The sequence below is a fragment of the Pteropus alecto genome, unplaced genomic scaffold (assembly GCF_000325575.1).
Source record: "Pteropus alecto unplaced genomic scaffold, ASM32557v1 scaffold131, whole genome shotgun sequence".
Taxonomy (NCBI): Eukaryota; Metazoa; Chordata; class Mammalia; order Chiroptera; family Pteropodidae; genus Pteropus; species Pteropus alecto.
Genome location: NW_006434709.1, coordinates 13,483,810 through 13,495,211, shown reverse-complemented (window position 1 = coordinate 13,495,211; position 11,402 = coordinate 13,483,810). Strand labels below are relative to the sequence as shown.

Below are 11,402 nucleotides of genomic sequence, written 5' to 3'. Positions count from 1 at the left end.
CTTCATTCCATTCATATGCACATTTCTTCTTTATCTTCCTAGTCCTCTTCAGTGTCACCAGTATATCAGTATTCTTTGAAAACCAGCTCAGTGTCAGGATCACAAAGGAAATCCTATATGATTACCGTAAACCGTCAAGGGTTTATAATCTAAAAACGGTGACAGAAAACTCCAATAAAAATAAAATCCCCGAGTACCGAGGCATGTTAACATAGAAACATAACCAGGCCATACCAGGAGATGTAGAAAAAGTAATGTTGCTAGTAATGAATAGAAAGTCATTACCAGTCCCTTCTCCCAAATGCATAAAAAAGAGACCTTGCCCAACTTAAAGCCTAGTAACATTTAAGCATAAGGACATATCATTAGTTATGATTCAGAAGACACATTTGTTTAAAATAATCACCTTCTGGTGATTGAACCCTTAAGGAAAGTGTCAATGTCTTCATCTAATACTGCTATAGCCTCATAGCTTGAAAGGGTTAATGTAACTTTCAAATCCTTACCTCATACTTAGTAGTGGTCCCGGATTGGAGAGGATTTGCTTTGTTAAACCAGGCTCTTTCTTTCTCTTATTCTCCTTCCTCTTCTAGAAAAGGAGCAGACCACTGTTCCCAGGTGATTGGAAGGGTGGGTCTTTGCCCCAAGTAAGGGCATTCACAAGTTGGGCACTGGTTAGCATTTGAGGGAAGGTTGCCAGATTTAGCTAATAAAATACAGGAGACTCAATTAAATTTAAAATGTCATATAAACAAATAGTTTTTCTTTAGTACAAGTATGCCCCATGCAACATAAATATGCAATGTAAATTTAATATTGCATGGTACATACTTACACTAAGAAATTATTCATTGCTTATCTGAAATTCCACTTTAACTAATTTGGCATCTACATCAGGCCCACCTTTGAAAATACCAGCTGAGACCCAAGGTAGACTGGGGAGAAGCAGTTTTTCACAGTCTTGTGTTTCTTTGCCCTAATGTTGTTGATCCTCTGTAGTCAGACACCCAGCTGAACTGATGCACATGAGCTCAGTGCCTGCTTCCCAGCCAACACACACCTGGCGGGGAACCACTGACCCAGAGATGCTTCTCCTGTGAGGAGGCAGCAAGGGAAAGACTTACTGACTGTACCTCTTCTTCTGTCTTGAAGAGAAAAGCAAATTAGCTCTTTTGATTTCAAATTTAATTTTATATATATTTAAAAATGTTTTTGGAAAAAAACCTAAAAAAACAACTTATAGTAATCATTGATAATATTATAAATAATATTTAATACTAATGGAAAATGTTCATCATATAACAAATGGAAAAAGATTAGATAATAGTATATTCAGTATGATCCTGGTTTTTGTTTTTAGAAGTGCATTTATGTAGAGAAAAAAACTTACAGGATATACATCAAATGTAGGCCTAGAAATTTGGATGATTTAAAAATTTCTTTCGTCTGTATTTTCTAAATGTCTTTTAACAAGCATACTACATTTGAAATAGGGAAACTAAGAAATTAAGATTTTTTAAATTATAAAATCGTCTTTTGAAAGAATTTTTGTAGTTAAATTTAGTTTCTATAATGCTCTTATCTTGAAGGATTAACAGAACCCAGGTTTTAGAGCTGAAAATAGACTGAGTGACAAGACCAAATGGCTCTTCCAATAAATGTCATGAGATTTGTCTGTCACAAAATAGGCAAGGTTTTAGTGACTTCCCTAAGAGGCTGCCCCTGGCCCTGTGTCTCAGCTTGGAAAGTTGGGTCAGCGATTTCATTCAGTTACCGGTTATTATGCATTGAGAAGCTCTGTGAGGCCTCTTTATAGTATATGATACTTCTAATGTATTTGAGCCAAATATTAAGGTCGCTTTCTTGTTCCTCTTTATAGTATATAAAATGTTTTGGTTTTTCATTAGAAAAATGAGTCATTTGACATTTGTGTTGTTTTTATACAGCCGATGGAAAATGTCTGGTGTCGGTTGGTTTAGACGATTTTCACAGTATTGTGTTTTGGGACTGGAAAAAGGGAGAAAAGATAGCCACAACAAGGTAAGAAGCTGCTGAGATCTGACACGTCCTGCTGATTGTCACACATCAATATACGTCAATAGTTTTCATTTTCTAGTAAGATTTCATCTTCAAACTCAGATGAAATTCACCTAGAAAGGTTTACACCCAAATGAAACACAGTGCAACATTTCATAGTGCCACCCTCACCTTGAGCAGTTAATATTTGTTTCAGGGAATTGGAAAATTCTGAAATTTTTTCCAAGGAGTTAGTTATTCATCACTTTGCTTTTAGTAATATATGCATTAGTTATAGCAAAGCTTTTTCCGAGCAGTAAAAAAGCAGCTTTTCTCGGGCTTGTGCCTTGCCCCTTGTTTTTCCACAGTCTTAGCATCTGGTGAAGGATTGTCAATGTCACTGGAGTCAGAAGTACCATTTGTCATGAGGCTGTGGCATGCTGGAAAGGAGGCCCCATCGTGTGCATCTGCCACTGCTTTCAAAGCAGGCAATTGTTGCCCTGATCTCCCCGTCTTATAAATAGACTTTTCAAGACCTACTGCTGTTCATAGACCACCTGTCCTCCCTTACCCCAGCCACCTGCCCTGCTGAATCAGCCCGAAGTCTGAACGTTATTTTCCACTACTACTAGTACTGGGCTTAGCTGTTTGCCAGCTGTGGTCAGAGGTCAAAATAGTTGGCAGCCAAGGCCTAGCAATACAATTTGTTGCCCAAGGTGTGTTATCAGTGTACCTCTCTACTAGTTCTTCCCTGCATTAACCAACTTACTTTTTCTATTTTGCAATATAAAATCATTTTTAAGTGAATGGTTTTGAACCCCATTATTCACTTTTAGTTAATAGTTCCCTCCACAATATTAAGTGGGGGGTGGGTGGGAAAGGTTGTGTGGTTTTTTTTTTGGTTTTTTTTTTTTTTGGCAATTTGGTGTAATGAATGAAGACCTATGAATTGCTGGAGACTTAGAGGAGGAGCAGATGGAGCCTTGATGACTCCAGCTGACTATCTTAAGAGAGAAAAAAACCACTTCTGATGACTGCTATTGAAATGGAATTCTTGGCAGCAAATGACAGCTCATACATCCGCCTGCCCAAGTGATTTTTCTCTTGGTCTCTTTTTACTATTTCAAACTGCTGTATCACTCTCCCCTAGTATTCAGATTTAGCTCCTAGTAAGACTCTGCTTTCCTTCTAGACAAACTGAATTTTCGTTTAATATTTCTGATAATATACTATCTGCATTAATAGGTAATTTCAGGCAAAGTATATATCTGCATTTCAAAAGCAACAGAAATGCAATTTTCCTGCTAGAAAACCCTCTGCAACTGAGTGCCTCACCAGTTGTATGCCAGAAACAAATAGAAATAGAAGGAAGCAATATTTATTAATAAAAAAAGTATATACCCGATATGCATGGTAGTGTTACTTTAATGAACACAAACTGGCTTAACACTATATTATGTTAATGACACAATTTATTTTTGGAATTACTCCCAAGGTTTAAGTCACATTTTCAAAACAGGACACCTGCAGAATTTCCCTCAGAGAACATTTTGCAATTATAATATTAACCACTGCTCTTTACGAAAAGGAATGTGTCAAGGATTGTTAAAGTTATTTGGAAGAATATTAGGTTTTGAAATGATAAATAATGAATATGTACATAAATATTTATATAATAATAAATTTTATATAAAAAATAACCAGAAAAAAAACAATTCCACTTATAGCCTTAAGTTAGTGTGCTTAAGTAGATAAAAACTTTAAAAACAGACATGAAAGAAGTGACAAAGAAAAATAAGTACTACTTTACCAATGGTACTCACTGACTTCTGGGAATCATCACAGCTCCTGAGAGGGCCGAATGTACTCTCAGAGCACGGCTCACTCAGTGATACCCTTCATTTTGCAGTCCATGTCTCAATCATTGCCAGCATTGTCACTAGGAAGGCTTAACAACAAACCTGCTTCTGACAGGTTGCGTTGTTCTAGCAGAGAGATTGTTCTACAACATGCCCATCACTCAGGATGCGAGATTTCCCCAAGGGGGAGGGACATAGTTGGTAACCACGATGGCAGGTCCAGGGCTAATAATGTGTGCCACTTGCACAGTATTGCACTCTCAAAAGTTGTCCCTCCATTGTAAAAATATTTAAATGAACCTACTTTTTATCAGCTCAGAAAAATTAGAGAAATTCGGAATTGGCACATAGAGACCTTATTACAAGATCTCTATGAGCCTTGATCCAATCTATCTGAACAATTTCTTTGCATTTTTGCTATTTTTCATGAATTCAGTTATATCCATTACAAATGAAATTTTTACTCTTTTTTCCTCTTAAATGTTGTTCAGATTATAGTCTAATATATAAGTAACCCATTTAAAAACCAGGGTCAATCTTTTTGGGCAGTAGTTAAGTGGCTTAATGGCAGCGTCAATCAGGGCAGAATAATGAGATAATCAGGTGCTTTTATGCTTCTTTAGTTGGAATTTTATTGCACTGGGAACATGACTATGGGAGAGAATGACTGTTATTGACCTGCTTCATCTCAGAAGTTTAAACAGTAGGGATCTTAGGTAAAATCTAGAGTTATCAAGGTGCCTAACAAGAATACTTCCAATGTTAGTATGAGATAGTTATGCTACTAGAAAGCTTGGGGACAAACATAGGCCCGCAGAGAGCAGCAGGCACATAGAGCTTCAGAGCATGCATTCCTGTATTAGCTTTGTTGTTTGAGCCATTTTAGGCCCTTACCCTTGCATATATTTAGTAAATATCATAAAGTCTCCTGCACACCAAATCAGCACCTTTTCTTCTCACTGTTTTTTAAGTGTGTATCTCTTTAAAAATAACAGATATTAATCTTTTTTCTGTTTTCAAAATAATACACGATCATTATAGAAAAGTTAGAAAGCATAGAAAACAGCCGGGAAGAAAATGAAAATCATCTGTAATTCCACTACCCAGACATAGCTGTGGCCAATATTTTAGCATATGTTCTTTAGTATATATTCTTCTAGTATTTCTATCCATTTTAATTTACATATGGGATATTATACATACTGCTCTATAACTGGCTTTTTTTCCCCCCACTCACTAATATTTTATCTCATTGTCTTCTAATTTATGTTACCTGGCTTATTCTGTATTATTATTCTATATAGTAATCCAGTTTAAATATTTTTTGGAGACAAGGTGTAAATCAAACATTCATTCAGTCTTCCTGTTAGGGATACCTTCCCAAAGAAAGAGCAAACCAAATCACACATAGGACTGGGCCTCTATCAAATGAAAGGGCTCAGGATAGAAGATTCAGAAACCAATTTACCTGGCTAGCTGCCCTTTGCTTCTAGAAGAAGCACATTCCTTCCTTCTTCCCCTGCGCTTGCTGAGATTTTAAATGTGGCCTCTGTGGTGGATTACTTACAACTCAGGAATGAAGAACTGTCCTGTATTAGGTTAATAAATAGTAGAGAGTCTTCTACATTCTTATTCTCTCACTTTAGGACCTGGAGCTTTTTCCATTTTGTTTTTCTTACACACACAATTGTAGGCAACTACCCTACAGATTTAATAAGCGTCTAAGGGGAAAAAAAAACAAAACAGGAATCCAATGAATGTCATTTATTTAGAAGTGGATATTAATTAAACATTTACGTGCCATCAGTTGTCAGTTTAGAACTTTAGCTACAATGGAAACAACATCGGTGTTTTTTGACACTAAGAAATTAGATGGAAACTAAAAAGTGCTCTCAAAAGAGATTTTTCTATTTAAATGTTTGACATTGTACAGATACAAGAAAACAATGCTCTTTTCTATCTAGGAAATGTAATATGTTATATCTGTTCTCAATTTTCGTCTCATTTTCTTTAGCATCTTCTCTCTAAAATATATCTTAATGATTTGGAATCCATGGGGATTTTCCTCCAACCAAGAAATCCTTGGATGCTTAATGTCCTTTATGGTTACCTAGTCCACTTCTCTTTGTGCTAAGCACATTTTCTTTTATCTAAGCCATTTCTCTCTGTCCTAATTGTTCCTGATACATCCAGTGATGTATCTTGGCCCTAGTGTTCCTGCTTTACTTATGATTTTCAAAGAAACAGAGTTCAAAAATCAGTTCCTTCTTCTTTCCTGCCTCTCACTATAATAAGCCTCACATAATGGGTATGGAGATGATCTGTTCTGTTCTTTTGTTTTAGCTTTTCATTACTAAAATTTTCAGAGTTACACAAAAGTGGAGAAAATATCATAATGAACTCCCTTGTACCCATCACACAGCTGCAACATCCTACGAATGGTACAAATCTCTCCCCCCTCACTTCTTTTCTTTGACTTTCTCTTTTGTTACAATATTTTAAAGAAAATTCAAGACATCATTTAATTTGACCTGTATATATTTCATTAGGTATTTCTAACTGAAAAGACATTTTTGAAAACCACCATTCTATTATTGCAACTAAAACAATAGTAATTTCTTTCTTTCATCCATTACCCAATTCATAATCAAACATTTGTGATTGTTTCAAAGGCGAGAGTTAGTTTGTTCAAATCTGCATCCAAACAAGGCCCATGTATTGCATTTGGTCATTTGGTTATTATCTCTTAAGCCTTTTTTATTTTATAGTCGCCCCCCCACACACACCTTTTTCATGCCATAGATGCATTTGAGGAACGGGGTCATTTGACCTACAGAATATTTCACATTCTAAACCTGACTGATTCTTCATGGAAACATTTTAGGCATTCTCCTGCATTTTCTGTAAAGGGTAGTTAGATCCATAGGCTTGATTAGATTCATGTTCAGATTTTTTTTAAACAATGTTGTTAATAAATCACATACCATACAATTCACAATTTAAAGTATACAGTTCAATAGATTTTAGCATATTTACAGAGTTGTGCAATCATCACCACTAATTGCAGAATACTTTCACCACCCCAGAAAGAAACCCCACACCCATTAGCATTAATCTATTTTGTCTCTATGGATTTTTGTATTCTGGACATTACATATAAATGGAATCATACGATATGATCTCCTTTGTGATTGGTTTCTTTCATGTAGCGTAATGTTTAAGGTTCATCTGTGTCATAGCCTATATCAACACTTTATTTTTTATTGCTGAATAATATTTCATTGTGTGGATCTATACCACATTTTGTTTATTCATTCATCAGCTGATATTTGGGTTGTTTCCACCTTTTGGCTATTACAAATAATGCTGCTATGAACATTTGTGTACAAGGTTTTGCGTAGACATGTGTTTATTTCTCTTGGGTATATACCTAGGGGTGGAATTGCTGGGTTATTTGGTAACTTTAGTTTGGCATTTGAGGCACTGCTAAAATATTTTTCTAAGTGACTATACCATTTCACATTTCCACCAGCAATGACTAAAGTTCCAATCTCTCCGCATACTTAACAACTGTTATTATTGTCTGTCATTTTCCTTATAGCCATTATAGTGGGTACGAAGTGATGACTAATGATGTTGAGCATCTTGTCATGTGCTTACTGGCCATTTCTATATCTCCTTTGTAGAAATATCTATTTAAATACATTGCCTATTTTTAGTAGGATTATTTTTTATTATTGAGTTGTAAGAGTTTTTTAATATGTTCTGGATACAAGTTCATTATCAGATATACGTTTTACAAATATTTTCTCCTACATGCAATTTTTTAGAAAAGAATACTTGAGATGTACTTCATTTTTCATCACATTGGAAGAAACGTAATCAGTGGCATACTAGAAGGTGGGGGCAGTGGGAGTAGTATTTCAAAAGTGCAAGCAATAGGGCTGTATTATCTGTAGAAGACTTTTTAAAGAATAAAACCAGCTAAAAGCCAGTTTGCTTTTTATTATTACCATGAGCAAGCACTTCTAAACAATGTCAGGTATGGAATTTCTCTCTCCCAGGACACCCCCTTGGTACACTGCTGTGTGAAATGTCTAGTTGTCCTACTCTTTAGTTAGCTCAGTTATGGGTTCTAGTAATATCAGCCCGATATTATAACGCTTACCATCAGCACATTATCAGCCCAATATTATAACGCTTACTAGCAGCACATTATCTACTGGTTGCAGCATCCATTTACAACTATGGACTGAATTAATTAATTAGGAGTTGAAAATTATAATTTTCTAATTCTATCATTCATTCTTCATATTAGCTAGAATTCTTCTATAAATAAGGATTTTCCCTCATCAACCATTTGGTTTCTCTAAAATATAATACACACAGAAAGTAGTTCTTTAAAAATTAGAGTTATTTGTCCTTTGTCTATAACTTGCAGATATTTTCCCCAGTTTGTCGTTTGTCTTTTGATTTTGTTATGGCATTTTTCATCATGAAAAAGGTTTTTTATGTGGTAAAAATTTTTCAGTCTTTTAATGCTTCAAGACTTTGAATCATAGTTAGGAAGGTATTCCCCATTCTTAGGTTAAAAGGAAATCACTCATAATCTCTCTTAATCTGCTATAGCTTCATCTTTACATTAGTCCTCTAAACCATTTGGAATTTATCTTAGTATCTATTATGAGGAACAGATCTAATTTCATCTTTTTTCCATTTGGCTATCAGGGTGTTCCAAACACCATTTTTCTTTTCCCTTTTAAATAGACGTTATTTATTTATTTATTTATTTTTAGAACAGTTTTAGGTTCACAGCAAAACTGAGCAGAAAGTACAGAACTTCTATGTACCCCCTCCTCCCGCCACCCACAGCCCCTCCCATATCACCACCACCAGAGTGGCACATTTATTGCAATAGATAAAGCTGCATCAATGCATCATTATCACCTAAAGTCCGCAGTTTACATTAGGGTTCATTCTTCGTGTTGTACATTCTACGAGTTTCGATAAATGTATAATGACATGTGTCCACCATTATAGTATCATACAGAATAGTTTCACTGCTCTAAAAATCCTTTGTGCTCTGTCTATTCATCCCTCCCTCCCCTCTATCTTGGCAACCAATAATCTTTTTACTGTCTCCATAGATTTGCCTTTCTAGAGTGTCATTTAGTTGGAATCATACAGTATGTAGCCTTTTCAGATTAATTTTTTTCACTTAGTAGTATCCACTTAAGTTTCCTCCATGTCTTTTTATGGCTTGATAGCTCATTTCTTTTTAGCACTGAATAACATTCCATTGTCTGGTTGTTACAGTTTTTTTTTTTTTTTTTTTTTTCCAAATCCGTTCACCTATGAAGGATGTTTGGTTGCTTCTAAGTTTTGGCAATTATGATTAAAGTTACCGTAAACATCCATGTGCAGATTTTTGTGTGGACATAAGTTATTGACTCCTTTGGGTAAATATCAAACATGATTGCTGGATCATATGGTAAGAGTACATTTAATTTTATAAGAAACCACCAAACTGTCTTCCTAAGTGGCTGTATCATTTTTGTATTCCCATCAGCAATGGATGAGAGTTCCCGTTGTTCCACATCCTCACCAACATTTGGTGACAAACGCCTTTTATTTTAAAAATTCATCTTTCTCCATTGATTTGAGACCTGTCTTTTTTATATATTACATTTTAATATGTATTTGGGTCTTGTTCTAGATTTTCTATTTTGCCATTGTTAAGTATTGTTATCATTTCATGCACCAGTACCACCCTGTTCTAATTATGAAGTCTTTATAAATTGTTTTACTATCTAAGAGAGCTACCCTTCTCACTTTGCTCTTCTTTTACAGAGTTTGCTCGGTCATTCCTGTTGTTTTATTCTTCCACAGGAACTTTAAAATCAGTGTCTAACTCTAGATTATAAATAAATACCCAATGTTCTTTTTGGAATCAAGTTGTATTTATAAATAAAGTTATGGAGAATTGACATCTCTATGATTGAGTTTTCCAACTCAAGAACATAGGATGTGTTCCTTTTTAAAAGTCTACTTTTCTATCTTACAGATGTGTATGTGTGTGTGTGTGTGGGGGGGGTTATTTTACTCAATTTATATATTGCTCATTTCTTATTAAACTTATGCCTTGATATTTTTGTTGTTTATAGAGTCCTCTCTCCAATTATATTTTTAACTGGTTATTGAATGTATTAAGGTTATTCATTCCATATTTAATTTTATATACTGTAACTTTATTAAATTACCTTGTTTGTAGTTTTACATTATTTTCTTTAAAAATTTCTAGACATATAATTATACCCTCTGGTAACAGAAATAGTTTTACCTCCTCCATTTCAGCTCTTGTGCCTTTACTTTTTAAAATCTTATCTAATTGCATTAATTAATATATTCAATACAGTGTTAAATGGTAGTGGTAATAGTTTTGCTCATGACTTCACTGGGAATTTCATTTAGTAAGAATCTGACTTTTGAGTTCACACACACACACACACACACACACACACACACACACACACCATAAATAAGCTACTATTCCAGCACTTCCTGTCTTTAAAGAAAGCGCAATGGCACACATTTCTGGAGAGCCAGCCTGTGGGTAGTTGGTCTTGAATGAATCTGAGTTTCTCATAGTCAAAGAGTGAAGGGAAATAGCAACATCTAAGAGATAAGTCTGAAGCATCCATTAATTCCTACTTCATTGAATGTTGAGTGTTTTTAAGTTACCTTTTTAGCATCTGTGAATATAACCTAATTTTTCTCATTTATATTAATATGATAAATTATACTATTTGATTCTTTAATAAGTAACCACCCTTGCATTTGGTCATAATATATTATTTTTAATGTGTTATTGAATTCTCTTTGCTAATATTTGATTTAAGATTTTTGATATTCATAAGGGAGATTGGTCAGTCATGTTCTCTTTGTTAATTGCCTTTTTTTACATAATGAAATATATGTCCTAAATCCCAGAGAAGACCATCAAAAAGTACATTAAGACCAGGAAATCCTTAGACTCTAATGTGTTGACTCAATAAAGCAGAAACATTCCTGGCACTGTGGATTGCCAGGTCTGCAGCTTCAGATCTCCAATTGGTCCTCACTTTTATATTTGTCCTTCTGCCTCTTGGGTTATAAACCTACATTTCTGAATGCATAGCATCTGAAAGTGCCTTAAATCAAAAGATAATATCTTTTCTCTCTCCATGGATTCGAGCCAGGGGCTTCAATTTCTAATGAATAGATTTCTAGCTGAAACACTATTTAACCTAGAGTTATGACTTCCACAGTAAGAATATTACATTTGAAGCTTCTTATTAATGCTATTGCAGTGTCTTCTCCCTCCTCCTGTATGAGACCTCTATGTCCTGAGAATTACTCACAATCCTATGGTGTTGGCATTAATTTTATTTTATAGAGACATTCTGATCCATTTTAGATATTTCATTAATTTATTTAAAAAATAATTAAGTAGACTTTGGTAGCAATATTAGGGTAAGAAGAAGGGGC

The 11,402-nt window shown here is 34.7% G+C and overlaps 1 protein-coding gene across 6 annotated transcripts in view; it reads left to right on the top strand.

Annotated features, from left to right (window-relative positions):
* The window catches only part of EML6 (echinoderm microtubule associated protein like 6), a 267,350-nt gene that overhangs the window by 176,848 nt on the left and 79,100 nt on the right, over positions 1-11,402 (top strand). For all 6 annotated transcript variants that reach the window (XR_003045624.1, XM_025045093.1, XM_015587547.2 and 3 more), the window contains one exon: positions 1,947-2,040. Coding sequence is in view for 5 of the 6 variants with exons in the window: in XM_025045093.1 (XP_024900861.1) it covers positions 1,947-2,040 (94 nt within the window). In the remaining variant the exon portion in view is untranslated. The remainder of the gene's footprint in view (positions 1-1,946; positions 2,041-11,402) is intronic.